At 42.2% G+C, this 18,391-nt stretch overlaps 1 protein-coding gene across 1 annotated transcript in view; it reads left to right on the top strand.

Moving 5' to 3' along the window:
- Window positions 1–5,654: 5,654 nt before the first annotated feature.
- Window positions 5,655–18,391, top strand: part of LOC139280713 (F-actin-capping protein subunit alpha-2) — a 33,461-nt gene continuing 20,724 nt past the window's right edge. The window contains exon 1 of the mRNA XM_070900346.1: window positions 5,655–5,760. Within this exon, the coding sequence (XP_070756447.1) occupies window positions 5,722–5,760 (39 nt within the window). The 5' untranslated portion in view covers window positions 5,655–5,721. The remainder of the gene's footprint in view (window positions 5,761–18,391) is intronic.

The raw sequence follows: 18,391 nt of genomic DNA, 5'->3' as shown, positions 1-18,391 counted from the left end.
TAGTTTATTTTTTTTAAGTCATTTTCAGTTATTCAAAATCAGGTTACTCACAGGTGGCAAACTAGACACTCTTATTAAATTTCTTGTGATAAACCCATTTACAGCTGTATTGTTAAAACTGCACCAGGTTACCGCTCTTAAATGCATCAATGAGTAGTTTTTAATGCAAAGAATAAAATGATTACATTTTATTATTCGATTGCGCTGGTTCGTGGAAGATTTTGACCTAGAAATTGCAGTCGGAGGCATACCTCCAGACTACGTCTCCGACCCGCGAAACATTTATGAAATAACCTGCTAACACCCAGACTGCAAAGAATTGCAGTCTCAGGCCTTGAGGTGGAGGGCAGCGTAATGGCCCAGGGACACAGGCAGTTCGGAAGCATACCTGGGATCAAGTGGGCCTGATCCTCCAATGAAAATTGCATTGCAATCATTTACGAAAGGAATCCCCAAATGATGTACAATGGAACCCCCAAATCTAATAATTATACAATGCACAGAATTGCAATTTTATTCATAAGTTCCTTCATTGCATCAAACTCAATAAAAAATTTTAAACATCACTAACACTGTAATCCAGGCCGATATTTGCATAAACTCATTTAATAAGGGGTATGTGTACAATTTTGGATTTTTAAATGTTTAATTTAAGCCTTAGATATGCCCTTACGCTGATGACCCTAAGACTTGCTTGGGCAATTGCTGGCCAATCGCTGGGCAAATAGCCCAACTATGCGCCATAATTACTCAATTTTCAAGTGGTTCCGTTGAACTGTCAATGCGTACCTTAACAGATTGCAAGGTCCGGATTTCGCGCTTGAGCATGTGTATGCCGAAATCTGGAACTTGCAGGCATTTCAAAGGGAGTACGATGGACAGTACGCCATCGCTTAACGAGATATTTCATAATTCTCAACTAAGATATATTCCATTAAGAAAGAAAGACTCTGAGAAGGATGAACCATTTATGGCTAACTAAGGAAGTTAAGGATGGTATCAAATTGAAAGAAAAGGCATACAATGTTGCAAAGATTCGTGGTAGGCCAGAAGATTGGGAACATTTTTTGAAACCAGCAAAGAAAGACTAAAACATTAATAGAGAGGGAGAAAATAGATTGAGATTAAATTAGCAAGAAATAACAGACAGTAAGAGCTTCTACAAGTATATAAAAAGGAAGATAGTAGCTAAAGTAAATGTTGGTCCCTTAGAGGGTGAGACTGGGGAATTAATAATGGGAAACAAGGAAATGGCAGAAACTTTGAACAAATATTTTGTATCTGTCTTCACACTAAATTCATCCCAATAATAGAAAATCAGGGGGCAAAACGGAGGGAGGAACTTAAAACAATCATTATAACTAGAGAAAAAGTACTAGGCAAACCAACGGGATTAAAGGTGGACAAGTCCCCTGGACCTGATGGCCTGCATCCTAGGGTCTTAAAAGTATTGGCTGCAGAGATAACAGATTCATTGGTTGCAATCTTCCAAAATTCTCTAGATTTGGGAAAAGTCCCAGCAGATTGGAAAACCGCAAATGTAACATCCCCTATTCAAGAAAAGAGGAAGACAGAAAGTAAGAAACTATAGGCCAGTTAGCCTAACATCGGTCATTGGGAAATGCTGGAATCCATTATTAAGGAAGTAGTAGCAGGACATTAGAAAATCATAATACAATCAAGCAGAGTCAACATGGTTTTATGAAAAGGGAAACATGTTTGACAAATTTATTAGAGTTCTTTGAGGATATAATGAGCAGGGTGGATAAAGGGGAACCAGTAGATGCAGTGTATTTGGATTTCCAAAAGGCATTCAATAAGGTGCCACATAAAAGGTTACTGCACAAGATAAGAGCTCATGTTGGGGGTAATATATTAGCATGGACAGAGGATGGGATAACTAACAGAACACAGAGAGTAGGGATAAATGAGTCATTTTCAGGTTGGCAAACTGTAACTAGTGGGGTGCCACAAGGATCAGTGCTGGGACCTCAACTATTTACAATCTATATTAATGACTTGGATGAAGGGAGCGAGTGTAATGTAGCCACATTTGCTGACGATACAAAGATGGGTGGGAATGCAAGTTCTGAGGAGGACACAAAGAGTCTGCAAAGGATTGGGCATAATTTTGGCAGATGGAGTGTAATGTGGGAAATTGTGAGGTTATCCACTTTGGTAAGAAGAATAGAAAAGCAAAATATTATTTAAATAGAGAGAGACTACAGAATGCTGCGGTACAGAGGGATCTGGGTGTCCTCGTACATGAAAAACAAAAAGTTAGCATGCAGGTACAGCAAGTAATCAGGAAGGCAAATGGAATGTTGGCCTTTGTTGCAAATGGGATAGAGTATAAAAGCAGGGAAATCTTGCTACTACAACAACAAAAACTTTATTTACATAGCACCTTTAACGTAAATGTCCCATGAGATAAAAAAAATTGACACTGAGCCACATCGGTAGAAATTAGCGCAGGTGACCAAAAGTTTGGTGAAAGAGGTAGGTTTTAAGGAGTGTCTTGAAGGAGGAGAGGTAGCGAGGCGGAGGTTTAGGCATAGATTTCCAGAGCTTGGGGTCTAAGCAACAGAAGGCATGGCCACCAATGGTTGAGCGATTTATAATCAAGAATGCTCAAGAGGACAGAATTAAAGGAGCACAGACATCTCGGGGGGGGGGTTGTGTGGTTGGAGGAGATTACAGAGATAGGGAGGGGCGAGGCCATGGAGGGATTTGAAACTAAGGATGATAATTTTGAAATTGAGGCATTGCTTAACCGGAAGCCAATGTAGGTCAGCGAGCACAGGGGTGATGGGTGAGCGGGACTTGGTACGAGTTAAGACACGGGCAGCCGAGTTTTGGATCCCCTCTAGTTTACATAGGGTAGAATGTGGGAGGCCAAGTAGGGGTGCGTTGGAATAATCAAGTCTAGAGGTAACAAAGGCATGGATGAGGGCTTCGGTAGCTGATGAGCTGAGGCAAGGGTGGAGATGGGCGATGTTACAGAGCTGGAAATAGTTGGTCTTAGTTGTGCTGCGGATATGTGGTCGAAAGTTCATTTCAGGGTCAAATATGACAGCAAGGTTGCGAATGGTTCAGCCTCAGACAGAAATCGGGGAGCGGGATGGAGTCAGTGTCTAGACAACGGAGATTGTGGCAGGGACCGAAAATAATGGCTCCGGTCTTCCCAATATTCAATTGGAGAAAATTTCTGCTCATCCAGAACAGAATGTCAGACAAGCAGTCTGACAATTTAGAGAGCGAGAAGGGGTTGAGAGAAGTGGTAGTGAGGTAGAGCTAGGTGTCATCAGCGTACATGTGAAAACTGATGCTGTGTTTTCGGATGATGTCGCCAAGGGGCAACATGTAGATGAGAAATAGGAGGATAGATTCCTGGGGGACACCAAAGGTAACAATGTTGGGATGGGAAGAGAAGCCATTGCAGATGATTCTCTGGTTACAATTAGATAGATAAGAATGGAACCAGGCAAGTGCAGTCCCACCCAGCTGAATGATGGTGGAGAGGCGTTCGAGAAGGATAGAGTGGTCAACCATGTGAAAGGATGCAGACAAGACAAGAAGGACGAGGAAGGACAGTTTTCCTTTGTCACAGTCACAAAGGATGTTATTTGTGACGTTGATGAGAGCTGTTTCGGTACTGTGGCAGGTGCAGAAACTGGATTGGAAGGGATTCAAACATGGAAAGATAGGCACGGATTTTTAAGAGGCGACAACACGTTCAAGGACTTTGGAGAGGAAAGGGATGTTGGAGATGGGGCAGTGGTTTGCAAGGACCTCTGCCCTTGCTCTGATATGAAGTCAGAGCAAGGGCAGAGGGGATCCTTCGAGGAAATTTGGCCCGGTGAGCTAGGGGAAAGTAGAGAAGAGGCAGAGGTGGCCGAACGGATGGTGAAAAGAAGTCCATGAGCTCCTCACACTTATTGTCGGAGATGAGGGTGGAGGCTGGGGAGAGGGGTTTAAAAAGACTGTTAGCAGTGGGAATGGAAGTTGGGGTTTATCTTTACATTCCAGAATTAAACCAGTTGTCTGCCATATCCGTTCAAGTCTGCGCCCCTTGGACATAAGGGAGCAAAGATCAGGGCTGTACCGGGGGAACGGCCAGGGCGTTGTACAGGGCGGTGGTGAGACTGTACCATGATATATTCTTTACGACATCATCAACACATATACACAAGATGGCTCCACAGGAACTTGTTATCATGTCCCTTTTATTTCTATTTACATCAGCAGTTGCATTACCACAGTGGTGCACTAGGTGGAGCTCTATTACACATATGGACCATATACAGTAGACACCTCAAACCCATGGAGAAATACCACCAATGATGTCTCCGCAAGATCCTGCAAATCCCCTGGGAGGACAGACGCACCAACGTTAGCATCCTCGATCAGGCCAACATCCCCAGCATCGAAGCACTGACCACACTCGACCAGCTCCATTGGGCGGGCCACATTGTTCGCAAGCCTGACACAAGACTCCCAAAGCAAGCGCTCTACTCAGAGCTCCTACATGGCAAGCGAGCCCCAGGTGGACACCCTCAAAGCCTCCTTGATAAAATGCAACATTCCCACCGACACATGGGAGTCCCTGGCCAAAGGCCACCCTAAGTGAAGGAAGTACATCGGGAGGGCGCTGAGCACCTCGAGTCTCGTCGCCGAGAGCATGCAGAAAACAAGCGCAGGCAGCAGAAGGAATGTGCGGTAAACCAGTCCACCCACCCTTTCCTTCAACGACTGTCTGTCCCACCTGTGACAAGAGACTGTAATTCCCGTGTTGGACTGTTCAGTCACCTAAGAACTCACTTTTAGAGTGGAAGCAAGTCTTCCTCGATTTCGAGGGTCTGCCAATGGATGAATGACCTAGAGTACTGCGTACAGTTTTGGTTTCCTCAAGGAGGGATATACTTGTATTGGAGGCTGTTCAGAGAAGATTCTCTCAGATTCCTAGGATGAAGGGGTTGTGAAGAAAGGTTGAGCAGGTTTGGCCTGTATTCATTGGAGTTTAGAAGAATGAGAGGTAATCTTATTGCTCGACAAGGTAAATTCAGAGAGGATGTTTCCCCTCGTGGGGAAATCTAGAACTGGGGGGCATAGTCTCAAAGTAAAAGGTCGCCCATTTAAGACAGAGATGAGGAGGAATTTCTTCTCTCAAAGGATCATGAATCTATGGAATTCTCTACCCCAGAGAGCTGTGGAGGCTGGCTCATTGAATATATTCACGGCTGTGATCGAGAGAATCTTGAACCAAAGGGTTATGGGGAACATGCAGGAAAGTGGAGTTGAGGCCAAGATCAGATCAGTCATGATCTTATTGAATGGCAGTATGAGGAGCCATATGGCATACTCCTGTTCCTATTTCTTATGTTCCAGACACCGCAAATTCAGGGCCTTTACATTTGTGATAATGCAAATGCTTTTTTAGCAGAAACTTGAACCGTAAACCTGACCAGCGCAATTTCCTGACTGTGCCCAACGGCACAAACTGCCCCTCCGTGTGCCCACCCCAGATAGTGCTCTCACCCCCTGTAGAGGGCGCCCTTGTACTTTCGGCCCATTCCGCAGATTCGTTCCAGGAGAGGCGCGCGCGTGCACGAGTGTCGCGGTGTGCGTGCCCGCGCTCGCGAGCGCCGGAGCCTTACCCAGAATGCGGCGGGAGAGCCCGGGGCCGCGCGCCGCACTCAGTTATTTACAGCCCGGCCCAAGATGGCGGATCATGAGGAGCAGGTATCGGAGGACGAGAAGGTAAGAGCGGCTGGGGCTGTGTCTGGCCTCTCCGGCCGTGGTCATTCACTCACTCACTTACTCTCGGGCCCTGCTCGCTCCCGGTGAAAGGTGCGAGGAACACCGGCGGCTGTGGGCTCGGCTCGGCCCTGCCCGGGGCGGGTGGTTTTGGGCCAGAACCACTTTATTTTTAGCTTCGGGCAGCCGGACGCAGTCCTTGTACGGTCGTCGTACAGCGGACGCCTGGGCAGCCCCCAAAAAAGCGAAGGGCAGGGCCTGTCTGGTCTGAAGCAGGGCCTGGGGCCAGGGCGGGCGGGGCGGGGTCCTTGACCTCTCTCCCTCCTCGCCTTCTGCTGAGAGACTGAGCCAGCCAGGTCCCGGGGTTGCTGCATTCGGGAATCCGGGCTGGGGAAAGCTGGTGAAGGGGCGAGGTCCTACCGGTCCGTTTGAGGGGCCAGTGACCGGCAGTCGGGGCGTGGCACCGAGCAGCACCCGCTGATGGCCGGTGTCCGCCTGCTCTCGCCTGGCCGGCCGCTGGTGCCCTTCCCATTGCTGCAGCACTTTGTAATCTCTGTACAAATCGTCACTCCGATACCTACCCGCTTCTATCGGCGAAGAACCAGAAGCAGCTTCTTTAGGGTAGCATAGTCAGCAAGTACTGAAGAGAATATCCAGGCTGCATTTCCCTCAGCTTTTTTCTTACCTTTTTAATACTTTTCCTGCTGGTTAAGATTACAAAGTTCTGCTCCACTAAACTTGCTGGGCTTGTTGTCTATTGTCCCTAGTTACCAGAAGTAACAGCTTTGCTGAAAGCTGTCTCCTCTTCCCTCCCCCCTCCCACCCATAGGCACCATATCATCAGAATCATGTTAACTTCTGGAGGAGTGCTCTGCCAAACAGCCTGCAAAAATAGAACGGAGTCAACTGTGGCTCAGTAAGTAGCACCCTTGCCTCTGAGCCAGAAGGTTGTGGGATCAAATCCCACTCCAGGGACTTGAGCACATAAATCTAGGCTGATACTCCAGTGCCTCACTGTCTGAGTGCTGCACTGTCAGAGGTGTGCCGTCTTTTGGATTAGATGTTAAACTGAGGCCCCATCTGCTCTCTCGGGTGGATGTAAAAGATCTCATGGCACTATATTGGACAAGAGCTTGGGAATTCTCCCCAGTGTCTGAACCAATACATATATCAATCAACAAATGTAAAACAGATTAACTAGTCATTATCACATTGCTGTTTGTGGGAACATGCTGTGTGCAAATTGGCTGCCTCATTTCCTACATTATAATAGTGACTATACTTCAAAAGTACTTCATTGGCTGTAAAGTGCTTTGGGATGTTTGGTCGTGAAAGGCACTATATAAATGTAAATTTTTCTTTTGTTAAACTTTGCCATATACCTCAAATTTTGCTTTGGATCAGAAATTCACTGAGCATCGCCTGCATTATTTAGAATGTCATTGGCCACTTAAGTAAAATTTTTGCAACTTGATGCCAGTCATAAATTATTTTAAGATCTAGAGAGTAAATATCAAGATAGTTAATTTCAGTTTTCCTAGTAACACTTTGTTTTTTACACTTGGTCTTCATCAGAGCCCTGTACACTTGTTCCTGTCACATGATGTAAATAGAATGGTGAATTTCACACAAGGGAACCAAACTAGATCTGTGATATTTCAGTTTTGTTAAAAGTAGTTTGAGTGTACTGAAGATATTTTCCTCCTACTTGTGGTTTAATAAGCTCCCGCTGTAACACAGATTTTCTGTGACATCTACACGCAGAGCAGGACAGTAGCAAATCTAATTGACTCTTCCTTAATCGTTCGGGAGGGAGCAGGAGAGCTTAATATTATAATGGTCTCTGAGAAGGTTAAAAGGATTAACTGGTTAGCCAAGATCAACATAATGGCTGTTTTCCATATTTTAAAAAGCTGAATTGTTTAAGCTTTAAATTTCTTGGTACTGTATTAGATTGCTAGAATGTGAAACAGTACTGTTTTTGTTCACTGCACCTGTAAATTTGTGACTAACTAATGTTATGTACATGTCTGAAGTCCTACAGGATGTTGGTTTGCTTTACAAAAAAAAACAATCATTTAACAGTTTATAGTCCTTGGTTTGTGATAAGAATACGTCAATACAGAAATTTCAAAATCAAGTTATAAGTTGCTGGGCATAACTATTGTTTTTGTATGAATATTCAGATGAATAAATGTTAGTTGTGTATTGCAATGGAGCACTGTCCAAGATTGTTGCTAAGAATTTGGTAGACTGAAATTGTGGGTGTGCTGCCTGGCATTTTATATATATGTCACACATTTTCTACCCTTTCTGTCCTTTTTCCAGTCTTTGAAATATAGTTTCATGCGCATGATTTCATTTGTACTCAGCAAGAATAAAACGGCTTTAATCACTGTTATAGAGCAGTTTCACTTGCTGCGTGACATCGGTAATTTTTGCCCCACTAATATTCAACAAACTCTATGTAGTTCGAGAAGGACCAAATGATGTACCACGCTCCTTTTTTTTTAAAAAGCATATCATACCATTTGTAATTTGTAGTGTGCCAGGGCTGATTAGTTTAACGCACATAATGAAGCTATATTTAGTATTTTGAGATGGAAGAATGTTTTTTTTCTTGCTGATTTTAAAAGGATTTATGGATGCTCCCGAAGTTTTATTTATATTTCATGATCTGGATCACATGCTGAAATATATAGGACTGCTTCCTAGTCTAAAATTGCCATCTCGTCAATGTTTAAGGTGCCAATCAAGCGGGCTGCTTTGTCCTGGATGGTGTCGAGCTTCTTGTGTTATTGGAGCAGCACTCGCAAATATTGATTGATATATGCTTCATTTATGATCTGTTGCATCACGTATTCTCTTCATGGGGGAATCTATTCTAAATGTGCCGCAAGCACAACTTCCCCAATCTTTTTAATATCGATTTAGAGCTAACGGTGGAAAAAAACTTCTCCTGGATTTCTATATATTTTACAAAATTTTAAGCAAAATACTTTATGCTTGAAAAATTGTAACTCCATGTAGCACGAAAAACAAAATGCTGAAACAACTTTTACAAAATATATGGAAAAGGACAAGTATAGAAAGATCAGCTTGAGTCTGTCTCATCCTGGTGTGGTGGAACTTCTACACACCATTTTCCCTTTCTCTCCCACACAACCAAGAAATCTCTGGAGAGGCAATAAAAAACAGAAACGGACATACGCCAATTTAAGTGGGAAATTTTACCCCCACTTCCCCAAAGGCAATTCTGCATATTCCAGGAGCCCATGATGACTGGGGGATAAATCAACTAAATAAATCTAATCTACACAGGTTCTACTCCCTGCAGTGTCCTAGCCAAGTATGGAGAGACTGCCGTCCCTCGAGTCAGCGAGTTGTATAAATGCATCCCTTCAGGTTTTTTTTTAAACTGAATCTCTTTTTTTTTATTTAATAGAAGTCAGTCAGAAGAATTGTTCTCTTTACTCCTGGCTGTTGTGTTCTCTTTTTTTTATAAAGATTAATTAGGAACCTTTCTCCTACTTACTGTAATTATTTCTAAGAATTGCTATCAGATTTGTAGTAATGGAACAATATTCTGTGTCTGGTCTGGTGTGCATCATGTGACATTTATAGTCCTTCTGAGCATTGTTGACCTAATTTCTGAAAAATAGATTCTTGCAGCATTTTGTTATATATTAAATGGTATTCATTTATTTTAGATCATTATTTAAATGGGCAATACTATTTTGGAAATTGATATCTGATGAATCCATAATATTGTTTTGTGATGTTTCAGCTTTCAGTTAATATCAATGACACCAACAAATGAGGCTGAAGGGAGAGAGATTAGCAGCACAGCTAGAAATGCAGTAGTGAAGGAGATTCCATAGTTAAGAGTGTCTGACACAGTTTGTTGCAGTCCCGACTGACCGTCCCGGATGCTTCGTTGCTTCCTAGGTGCTAAGGTAGGGGATGCATTGAGTAGACTGGAAAAGATTATGTAGTGTGCCACTAGTTATCATGGTCCATGTAAGGAAAGACAGGTCTGAAATCTTTCAGGATGAATTTAGATTAGAAAATAAGCTCGGGAGCAGGATCTCATGGGTGGTCTTGAGTTTATTTCCCCAACCATGTGCTAGAATAGGATAGGGCAGGAAAATTAGAGAAATCGATGCATGGCTAATGTGTGTCCGAGAGAGAGATTCCACTTTGTTGGATATTGGCACCAGTTATGCAACCTATTCTGATAGAAACATAGAAAATAGGTGCAGGAGTAGGCCATTCGGCCCTTCGAGCTGGCACCGCCATTCAATAAGATCATGGCTGATCATTCACCTCAGTACCCCTTTCCTGCTTTCTCTCCATACCCCTTGATTCCTTTAGCCGTAAGGGCCATATCTAACTCCCTCTTGAATATATCCAATGAACTGACATCAACAACTCTGCGGCAAGGAATTCCACAGGTTAACAACTTTGAGTGAAGATGATGTAGCCTGTCTGTGGCATGTTGCTAATGTACTGGCAACATGGTTAAATAAGGAAGTGACTAAGTATTTAAACTAAGCTGGGAAAATAAAACCAACCAGGATCAGCTAGCAGATGAGGATGATAATGCAGAAAACAATTTAGCCAGAAGGATGTGGAGTAGAGGAATAAAATCAAATGGATGAGTTATAAATGGGGTTGACTGAAGTAAGGTAGCTTAGGCAATAAAAAGCATGGGAAAATTAGCTTTTTTAAAAAAAAAATAAAGGGTTAAAATGCATGTTACAATAAACTGGGGGAACTGGAAGCAATTATTTTAATGAAACATCTAGACTTTATAGCATTAACAGAAACCCAACAGTCAATATGGTTGGAGCTCAAGGATTTTTAAAGTGCTTGTTATATTAGTAGGGACGTATGACGGACATACAGATTGTGGGAATGAAATGGAAGGAAATATGCAGTTAGATTAGGAAGATGCGCAGGTATAACTAAATTTATTCTGAGTTTTTAATTGAGACAGAGGAAATCGAGAAAAGAGAATGGAATTCTTAATGTGTGTGCAGGATTCCTTCCTCAAGGAGTATGTCAGTAGCCAATAAAGGAAGAGGTGTTGCTAGATCTGGTTATGAGTAATGAAGTAGATAAGGTAAAGGTGAGCACCTTTTGAGTAGTGACCACACAATATGACATGGTTTAAGGTCCAACTAGGAAAGGAAAAAGTTACTACAAAAACTAGAACACCAGACTGGATCTGGATAGATTTTAGAAAGTTAAGTGCACTAGCTGAAGTAAGGTGGAAGGATAAATTGGCATACGTGACTCGAAAGAAACAGTGGCTTTTTTTAAAAAGGAGATTGCTAAGTTACAGGATAGTGTATTTCATTAACATAAAATTCTACAAGTTTTACAATGTCTTGGATAAAGCAAGAGGTTAGGAAGCTATTCAAGTTGGAGGGCCTATGACGGCTCTTAAGAATAATGGAAATAACTAGAGGAGAAAGAGAAAATAAATGGTTACTAGCAAGTTAAGGCTAATGTAAAACCTGTATTTTAAAGGAAAATAGATCTAATCCAGGAGATGAATTAGGTTAACATCTGTGGTAGGAAAAATTTGAGTCTATTAATTAAGGATGAAATTACCAGATAATTTGATTTTTAAATAAAAGTAGCCAGCATGGATTTCAAAAGGGACATTGGTGCTTGACAAACTTTGAATTAACAGATGTCATAGATGGGGGGGGGAATGCAGTGGATGCACTGTGCATGGACTTTAGGAAAGCCTTTGACAAGGTACCATACAAGAGAATAATAGAGAAGATTAAGGGATATAAAATTGGGGTGGGGTGGGGTGGGGGGGGGGTAGAAAACTGAATTTTAAAATTGGTTAGAAAGGAGTAAACAGAGTAAGTGTTGCACTTTTTTTTTCCCCCAAGGTGCATTCTTGCATAATAAAAATGCCGCTACAAAAGTTTTGATGGCTTTCAGCTGAGGCAGCGCTGCTTTGTACTTCACACCACACAAAAAATGACCAGAGCAAAACAGTAACTTGTGTTTTGGAAGGGGCGGCTTAAATCGGACAGGTGATGGGATGTGGTCAACAGTGCTGCTGAGAAGGTATTTTTTTAAGGTGCATTTTTGCAAGTGATGTAGACAAAGGCATTTAGGAAGAGTGTGAAGGCGCAAGATGGTTGCAGGCTCTGCTGCCATTAGTTGAGTCGGGTGTGGTTGGGAGAAAGATGTGCAGTAGACTATAGTTAGAAGAAGAAGAAGGCATCGGGCTAGTGAAGTTGGTAAGTAGGGAGGCTATCAAGGGGTTTGCAGATATGATGGGGAGGCAATGGAGATCAGAAAAAAAAAAATCATACTATGTTCACTTGAAATATGGTGAACCATCCAGCAGTGTTTATATACTGTCCTTCCAAACTTGGTGTGCTGAGGTGATATTCTGGGTTTAACACAGATAGTGGTACTGTCAGGAGGATTTTGAGGTGATGAAAATGACCAAATAGTACACTGCAAATGTGACTCTTAAGTAGGATTATTAGTGTTGTCTTCAGATATCACTACTTGCTATTGCTGGTCAAAATACACTAAGGGAAAATTTTAAGTGTCCAAGAATCCATTCCTCCACCGCCCCCCCACCACCCATGCAGTTTTCGTTGTATCATGAAAGTGGTAACTCCTGTTCAGTTATAGTTCCATTCATGCAGACATCTTGCTTAAATGCTCGTTCTTCGGTTATAAACCTCGACAATGAATGTCAGTTGATTTGATTGTTGGGGCAGGCATCATAGCTTTATCTAATGCTCATATATGCACACTTTGCAGTTCTTGTTTATTGATCTGGAATCTTTTCCTTCCTTCCCCAGCATCCAGAAAGCTCAAACATTGTTGCATGCTGACCATTTCCCTCATGAGATTAGCTAACTGAGATGAGCCTCCTTGATTTATTTATGGGGCGGGTAGATAATAAACTAATCAAACTTGAAGAGGATCAACCCCTTAGTCCGGGTGGATTGCATCTGCACATGTTAACATAATTAGGGGTGCAGTTAATACAGAGGGGGACTGACAAAATATAGGAAAACATTAATAAACTTATAGAATGGGCGTATAATTGCCAAATTAGCTTCAATATCGCTAAGTGTGAGGTGGTATATTTATCAAGGAGGCTGCAGGCAAGACCAAACCTAGGGGCCATAAATATAAGATAATCACTAATAAATCCATTAGGGAATTCAGGAGAAACTTCTTCACCCAGAGAGTGGTTAGAATGTGGAACTCGCTACCACAAGGAGTAGTTGGGGTGAATATCAGATGTATTCAAGGGGAAGCTTGATAAGCACATGAGGGAGAAAGGAATAGAATTATATGTTGATGGAGTTAGATGAAAAAGGGTGAGAGGATGCTTGTGAGCATAAACACTGGCATGAATCTGTTGGACTGAATGGCCTTGGTTCTGTGTTGTAAATACTTTGTAAGGAATGAATTACATAGAAACAGGCCATTCAGCCCGTGAGGTCCATGCTGATTATGTTCCACGTGAGCCTCCTCCCACTTTACTTCATCACCCTATCAACATATCCTTCTATCCCTTTCTCTCTCTCATTTACTTATCTAGGTTCCCCATAAATGCTTCTTTGCTATTTGCCTCAACTACTCCATGTAGTAGCAGAGCAACATGATCGAACAACAGTGTGTATTTATATAGTGCCTTTAACATACAAAACTCTCCACAGCACTTAGAGGAATGGGACCTCAAGTCAGGAAAGAGAAATTAAGGTAAAGAAAAGCTTGGGTGAGAAGATGGGTTTTGAGAAGATTTTTAAATTAGAAAAGTGGAGGTTTCAAGAGGAAATTCTAGAGGGCAGGGCCTTGTGTGGTCGGGGAAATGGGTACCCAAGAGAAGGTCCAACAGACTGATAACTAAGTTTATGGTGCTTGACTGTCAAGTGCAGAGAAGTGGGCTTTGTGCATTAGAGGTATAGACTTGAAGGTAATGTGATTTGAATTTTTTAAATGATAAAGGGAATATATTCTGTTTGACTACAGGTTATTTGGGCTAGATATATATGGATGGAGGCACTAAATGGGCAATGGTATAAAATATGAAAATATAGTTGGCTAGATCCCAGAAAGTATTTAGTGATTCATTGACTTCGGAGTGCAAAACGTGCACTAAGTGTGGATTCTTTATGTAATGAAGGGTGGAAGATAAAAAAATGTATTTAACTACTGATCACTTGTTTTATGTAATTAAAACTTTGGTCCAAAACCTGTCTCGATTTGGTAAGTGCATAATCCAATCCTCTGGAAGAGAGGAGAATCACGCAATAGAACGTGGTACATTCCAATAGTTGTTCTAGAGTAAGGATTCTGTTCGATGCCTGGGTCTCGCCATCATTTACCTAGACATCAGGTGGGAAAGGGTGTACTTCACATTGTGAGGCCTGTTGACAGCAGTGTCTGGTCACACTGAACATGAGGAGATAACTGGTATACAAACCCAAAAACATGACTAGGGCGGAGGAGTCCAAGGAGTGGAGAGTGGGGTCAGGAGCTTTAAGTCACTAAGGATCAGGAGTTGCTCAATGCAAAGGCAAAAGGAGAAAATATTTCTGAGAGCACGTTGGAATTGAGCTTGGAAGGGTGGTAAACAAGGTTTTTTGAGTTGAGAAGGATGGAACAGGTTGAGATGCTGGAGGAGAATGTGGTAGCAGAGGAATGGGGGGGGGAAGTCTGTGTTTTGGTGGTTGAGGCTACACCACCACCATGGTGATTTGGATGGGACAAATAATGGGAAGTATCAGGTAGGGAGGCCTCAATGAGGGGAAGGAATTGCCATGTCTGCTGTGGCTCAGTGGGTATCACCTTTGCCTGAATCAAAAGGTTGTGGGTTCAAATCCCACTCCAGCAACTTGAGCACATAAATCTAAGCTGAAACTCCAGTGCAGTGTTGAAGGAGTACTGCTGGAGGTGCTGTCTTTTGGATGAGACGTTAAACCGAGGCCCCACCTGCTCTCCCAGGTGGACGTGAAATATCCCATTGCGCTATTCGAAGAAGAGCAGGGAAGTTGTTCCCGGTGTCTTGGCCAACATTTATCCCTCAATCAACAACAAAAAAAGGTCATCTGGTTATTATCACATTGCTGTTTGTGGGAGCTTGCTGTGTGCAAATTGGCTGCTGCGTTTCCTGCATTACAACAGTGACTACACTTCAAAAGTACTTCATTGGCTGTAAAGTGCTTTGAGATGTCCGGTGGTCATGAAAGGTGCTATATAAATGCAAGTCTTTCTTTCTGCCTCAATGCCAGGGTATCGATGGGCTTTATCCATGGCTAATCTGACTAGCAGTCTCCAAAATATGACGTGTATGCTGCTGATCAATCTTAGTTTGGTTATGATGATTAAATGATCCAGAATTAGCATCTAGTCTAAATATTGGAAGTGTTTATGGAATGTGCTTTGGTGTTTGGATTTTCCTTTTAAACGTTAAACAGATGGTGTTTACAACACATTAGTACCATTGGATCTTTTACGTCAATATTCGAAGAGCTTGGGGCGCTCCCATTTTTCTGGTGAATATTTATTCCTCAGTTAACACCACAAAATCTCATTATCTGGTCATTATCTCATTGCTGTTTGTGGAATCTTGCTGTGTGCAAATTGACTGGCTCGTTTCCCTACATTACAACAGTGACTATACTGCAAAAATATTTAATTGGGTATGAAGTGCTTCAGCACATTGAGATCATGAAAGGCACTATATAAATGCATGTTCCTTAAGAAAGTTTAATATAGTTTCAAGGTAGAAAATCTGGTTGTGGGATATTGTAGATTTAGTTGTCACTGCAACATTATACCCAAGTAATGAGTATGTTGTACAAGGTTGAACTTCCCTTATCTGGAACCCTCGGGACCTGGCCTGTTCCGGATAAGGGATTTTTCCGGACGAGGGATGGTACAGGTACTGAGCAAGGGGATATCTGGACTTGCTGGCTTGGGGCTGGGTGTGCGGCAGAGAGGACATTGTGGGGGCGGAATCGTGGGGTCAGGCCAGCGATTGCAGGAGTCGGCAGCGAGGAAGGACTTCAATTTGTTCATGTCGGAGTTCTGTGCATGTGCCACCTAGTGGCTCGGAATGGTTCTGGATAAGGGAGGTTTAACCTGTAGTTGAAAGCAAACCTGTAAGTGATTCTTCCCATTTTTGAAACTGTTTCCTTTTAAAGTTGTTTCGGGCATGAGAGGACACATCCTCCTACATATTTGGGAAGCTTGTTTCAAGTGAATTTTCTTCTATACCATCTTACATTTTTTCACTAGCAGTGGGGGAGGGGATCTCCAGATTTCTCCCTCTTCCTGGGTGTTGGCTCCAGTTGAATGTTTTTGAAATCAGAAAAATGTACTTGAGTTCTTTCACTGCTGTCATATGTACTCAAAATGGCACAGAACCCTGATGTGCATTGGAATTGTTAACGTTTCTCTCTCTCTCTCTCTCTCTCTCTCTCTCTCTCTCTCTCTCTATTGAGCAAGTGTCCATAAATAACTAAAGAATTAATTTAATTTGAGTAATTTTCTTTGTTTCATGTTTTGAATATTTGTGTTTGCAGTGGTGTGATGGTCTCATGGGGATGGATATGAGATGGTATGGCAGTATATACATTCCAGCACTGAGGCACAATTGAGAGGATATTAAAAAAAGGAAAGAGCAGACACAATCACATTGGGTAGAATTAATAGCTGGTAACCCAGGTAAACTATTACTAGGGGTATGCTATATACCAGGCCAGAGTGAAAGCCGTCTTGATTTGGGATTGTGGAATGAGATAAAGGCGACAAATAAGTGGTCAACTATAGTAGTGGAAATTTTAACTTGCCAAAAATTGACTGGGACAATAATATCTGTACAGGCAAGATGGGGAAGGGGTTAATGAAAGGCTGTTTTATGAATCACTTTGTAAAAGTGTCAATGAGGAGAAAACCCCCTGAATTTTATCGAGTAATTGGGCAATCAGATCTCCAGCACAAAGGTGGGTGAGACTTTAAATACCAGCGAACAATGTGATCACATTTGACATTCCAGGGATTGGAGTGATTCTGAAACCCAAACAAAATTGCCATATTTTAAAGAGGACAAATGTTACATGTTTGAGTAGTCTTCAGAATAGGCTTGGCAGGTTTGAATATAGGCAGGGTAGGGTCGTGGAGAAACTCAAGTTCCTTCAAGGTTGTTCTGAATGCAATAGACCAGTGTGTAACCATGCAAATCAGCGGTACTGAGCTTAAAGGCACTCCTGCCTGGTTGAAGAGATGACCATACAACTTGTAAAGAAGAAAATAAATGCATTTAAGGCCATGAAGAAAAATGGCACTGATTGAGAGATGCAATAACAAAAAGCACGCCGAGTGTATAAAGAAGGCACCAGAATGGCAGAGAATTTTTGAATTGTATATGGCAAGAAAAGTGAAGGATAATTTTTATATTAAGAGAAAAACTAATGATGGAGTGGGGTCGGGTGAGGCTCATCAACTGATGCCACACAGGCTACAAAAGTGCTAAATATTTTTTTTTAACCTCAGTTTTTACCAAGGAGGGGACAGGTAATTTACTTGATCTGGAAAGGGAGAGAGTGGGTGTTGCAGAGGTAAGTTATATGACACTATTCACATCATTATCAGCATGGTGCATTTCAGTGGTTTCATCCAAGTGATCATTATGCATCAGTGGACTATTTAGCAAGGAGCGTTGCAGATGAGCCTGATCCTTTGCTCAACGAAAGTCCATATATGCATATAGCAAGGCAGGTTACTGGATAACGGTTGCTGTACACCTGATCCATTACCACCCACTTTAACCCAGGTTGTTTAGGCTGGTTAGCACACCTTTGCTGGTATCCTGGCTGCGATTAGTAACTCATCATAGAGGAGTCTTGGGACTTGCCTGTTCTGTTTGGTCAAAGCTGCTTTTGAAAATATTCTCAAGGATAATGAGTGTTTGATACTGGTTCATCAAGATGTCGGTTTTGAGTCTCTAAATGTGTATATTATTCTGTAGTTATAATACAGGTACCATGTGGGACCAATATCTGCTTTGACTGGTGCATCATGCGATACTGCTAGCTACATATTGGTCTGCAATAGGGGGAAAGTAGAGCTCTGCAAAAGCATTCTTAGAACACTGAGCAGCATTCCACTGCCAGCCTTCAGCTTTTCTAACATTACAATATAAAACTGGTCCAGTGAACTGCATTTTGAAGGTTGTGGGTTCAAGTCTCACTCCAGAGATTTGAGCACATAATTTAGACTGACACTTACAGTGCCATACTGAGGGAATGCTGTCTTTCAGATCAGACATTAAACTGAGTCCCAGTCTGCCCACTCAGATGGGCATAAAAGATTCCATGGCACTATTTGAAGAACAGGGAGTTTTCTTGGTGTCCTGACCAATATTTATCTCTCAACCAACATCACTTAAAATAGATTATCTGATTATCATTGTTTTGTGGGACTTGGTGTGCAAATTGGCTGCTGCACTTCCCTACATTAAAACAGTGATTACAAAAGCAATTTATTGGTTAGAAAGTGCTGTATAAATGCAAGTTCTTTTTTTCTTCTCTAGTAGTAGCACCATAGCCATGCATTCCTAATAGCTATA

This window comes from Pristiophorus japonicus, chromosome 15 (assembly GCF_044704955.1).
Source record: "Pristiophorus japonicus isolate sPriJap1 chromosome 15, sPriJap1.hap1, whole genome shotgun sequence".
Taxonomy (NCBI): Eukaryota; Metazoa; Chordata; class Chondrichthyes; family Pristiophoridae; genus Pristiophorus; species Pristiophorus japonicus.
Note: the sequence above shows the minus strand (reverse complement) of the source record. Positions and strands in the feature narration are given on the sequence as shown.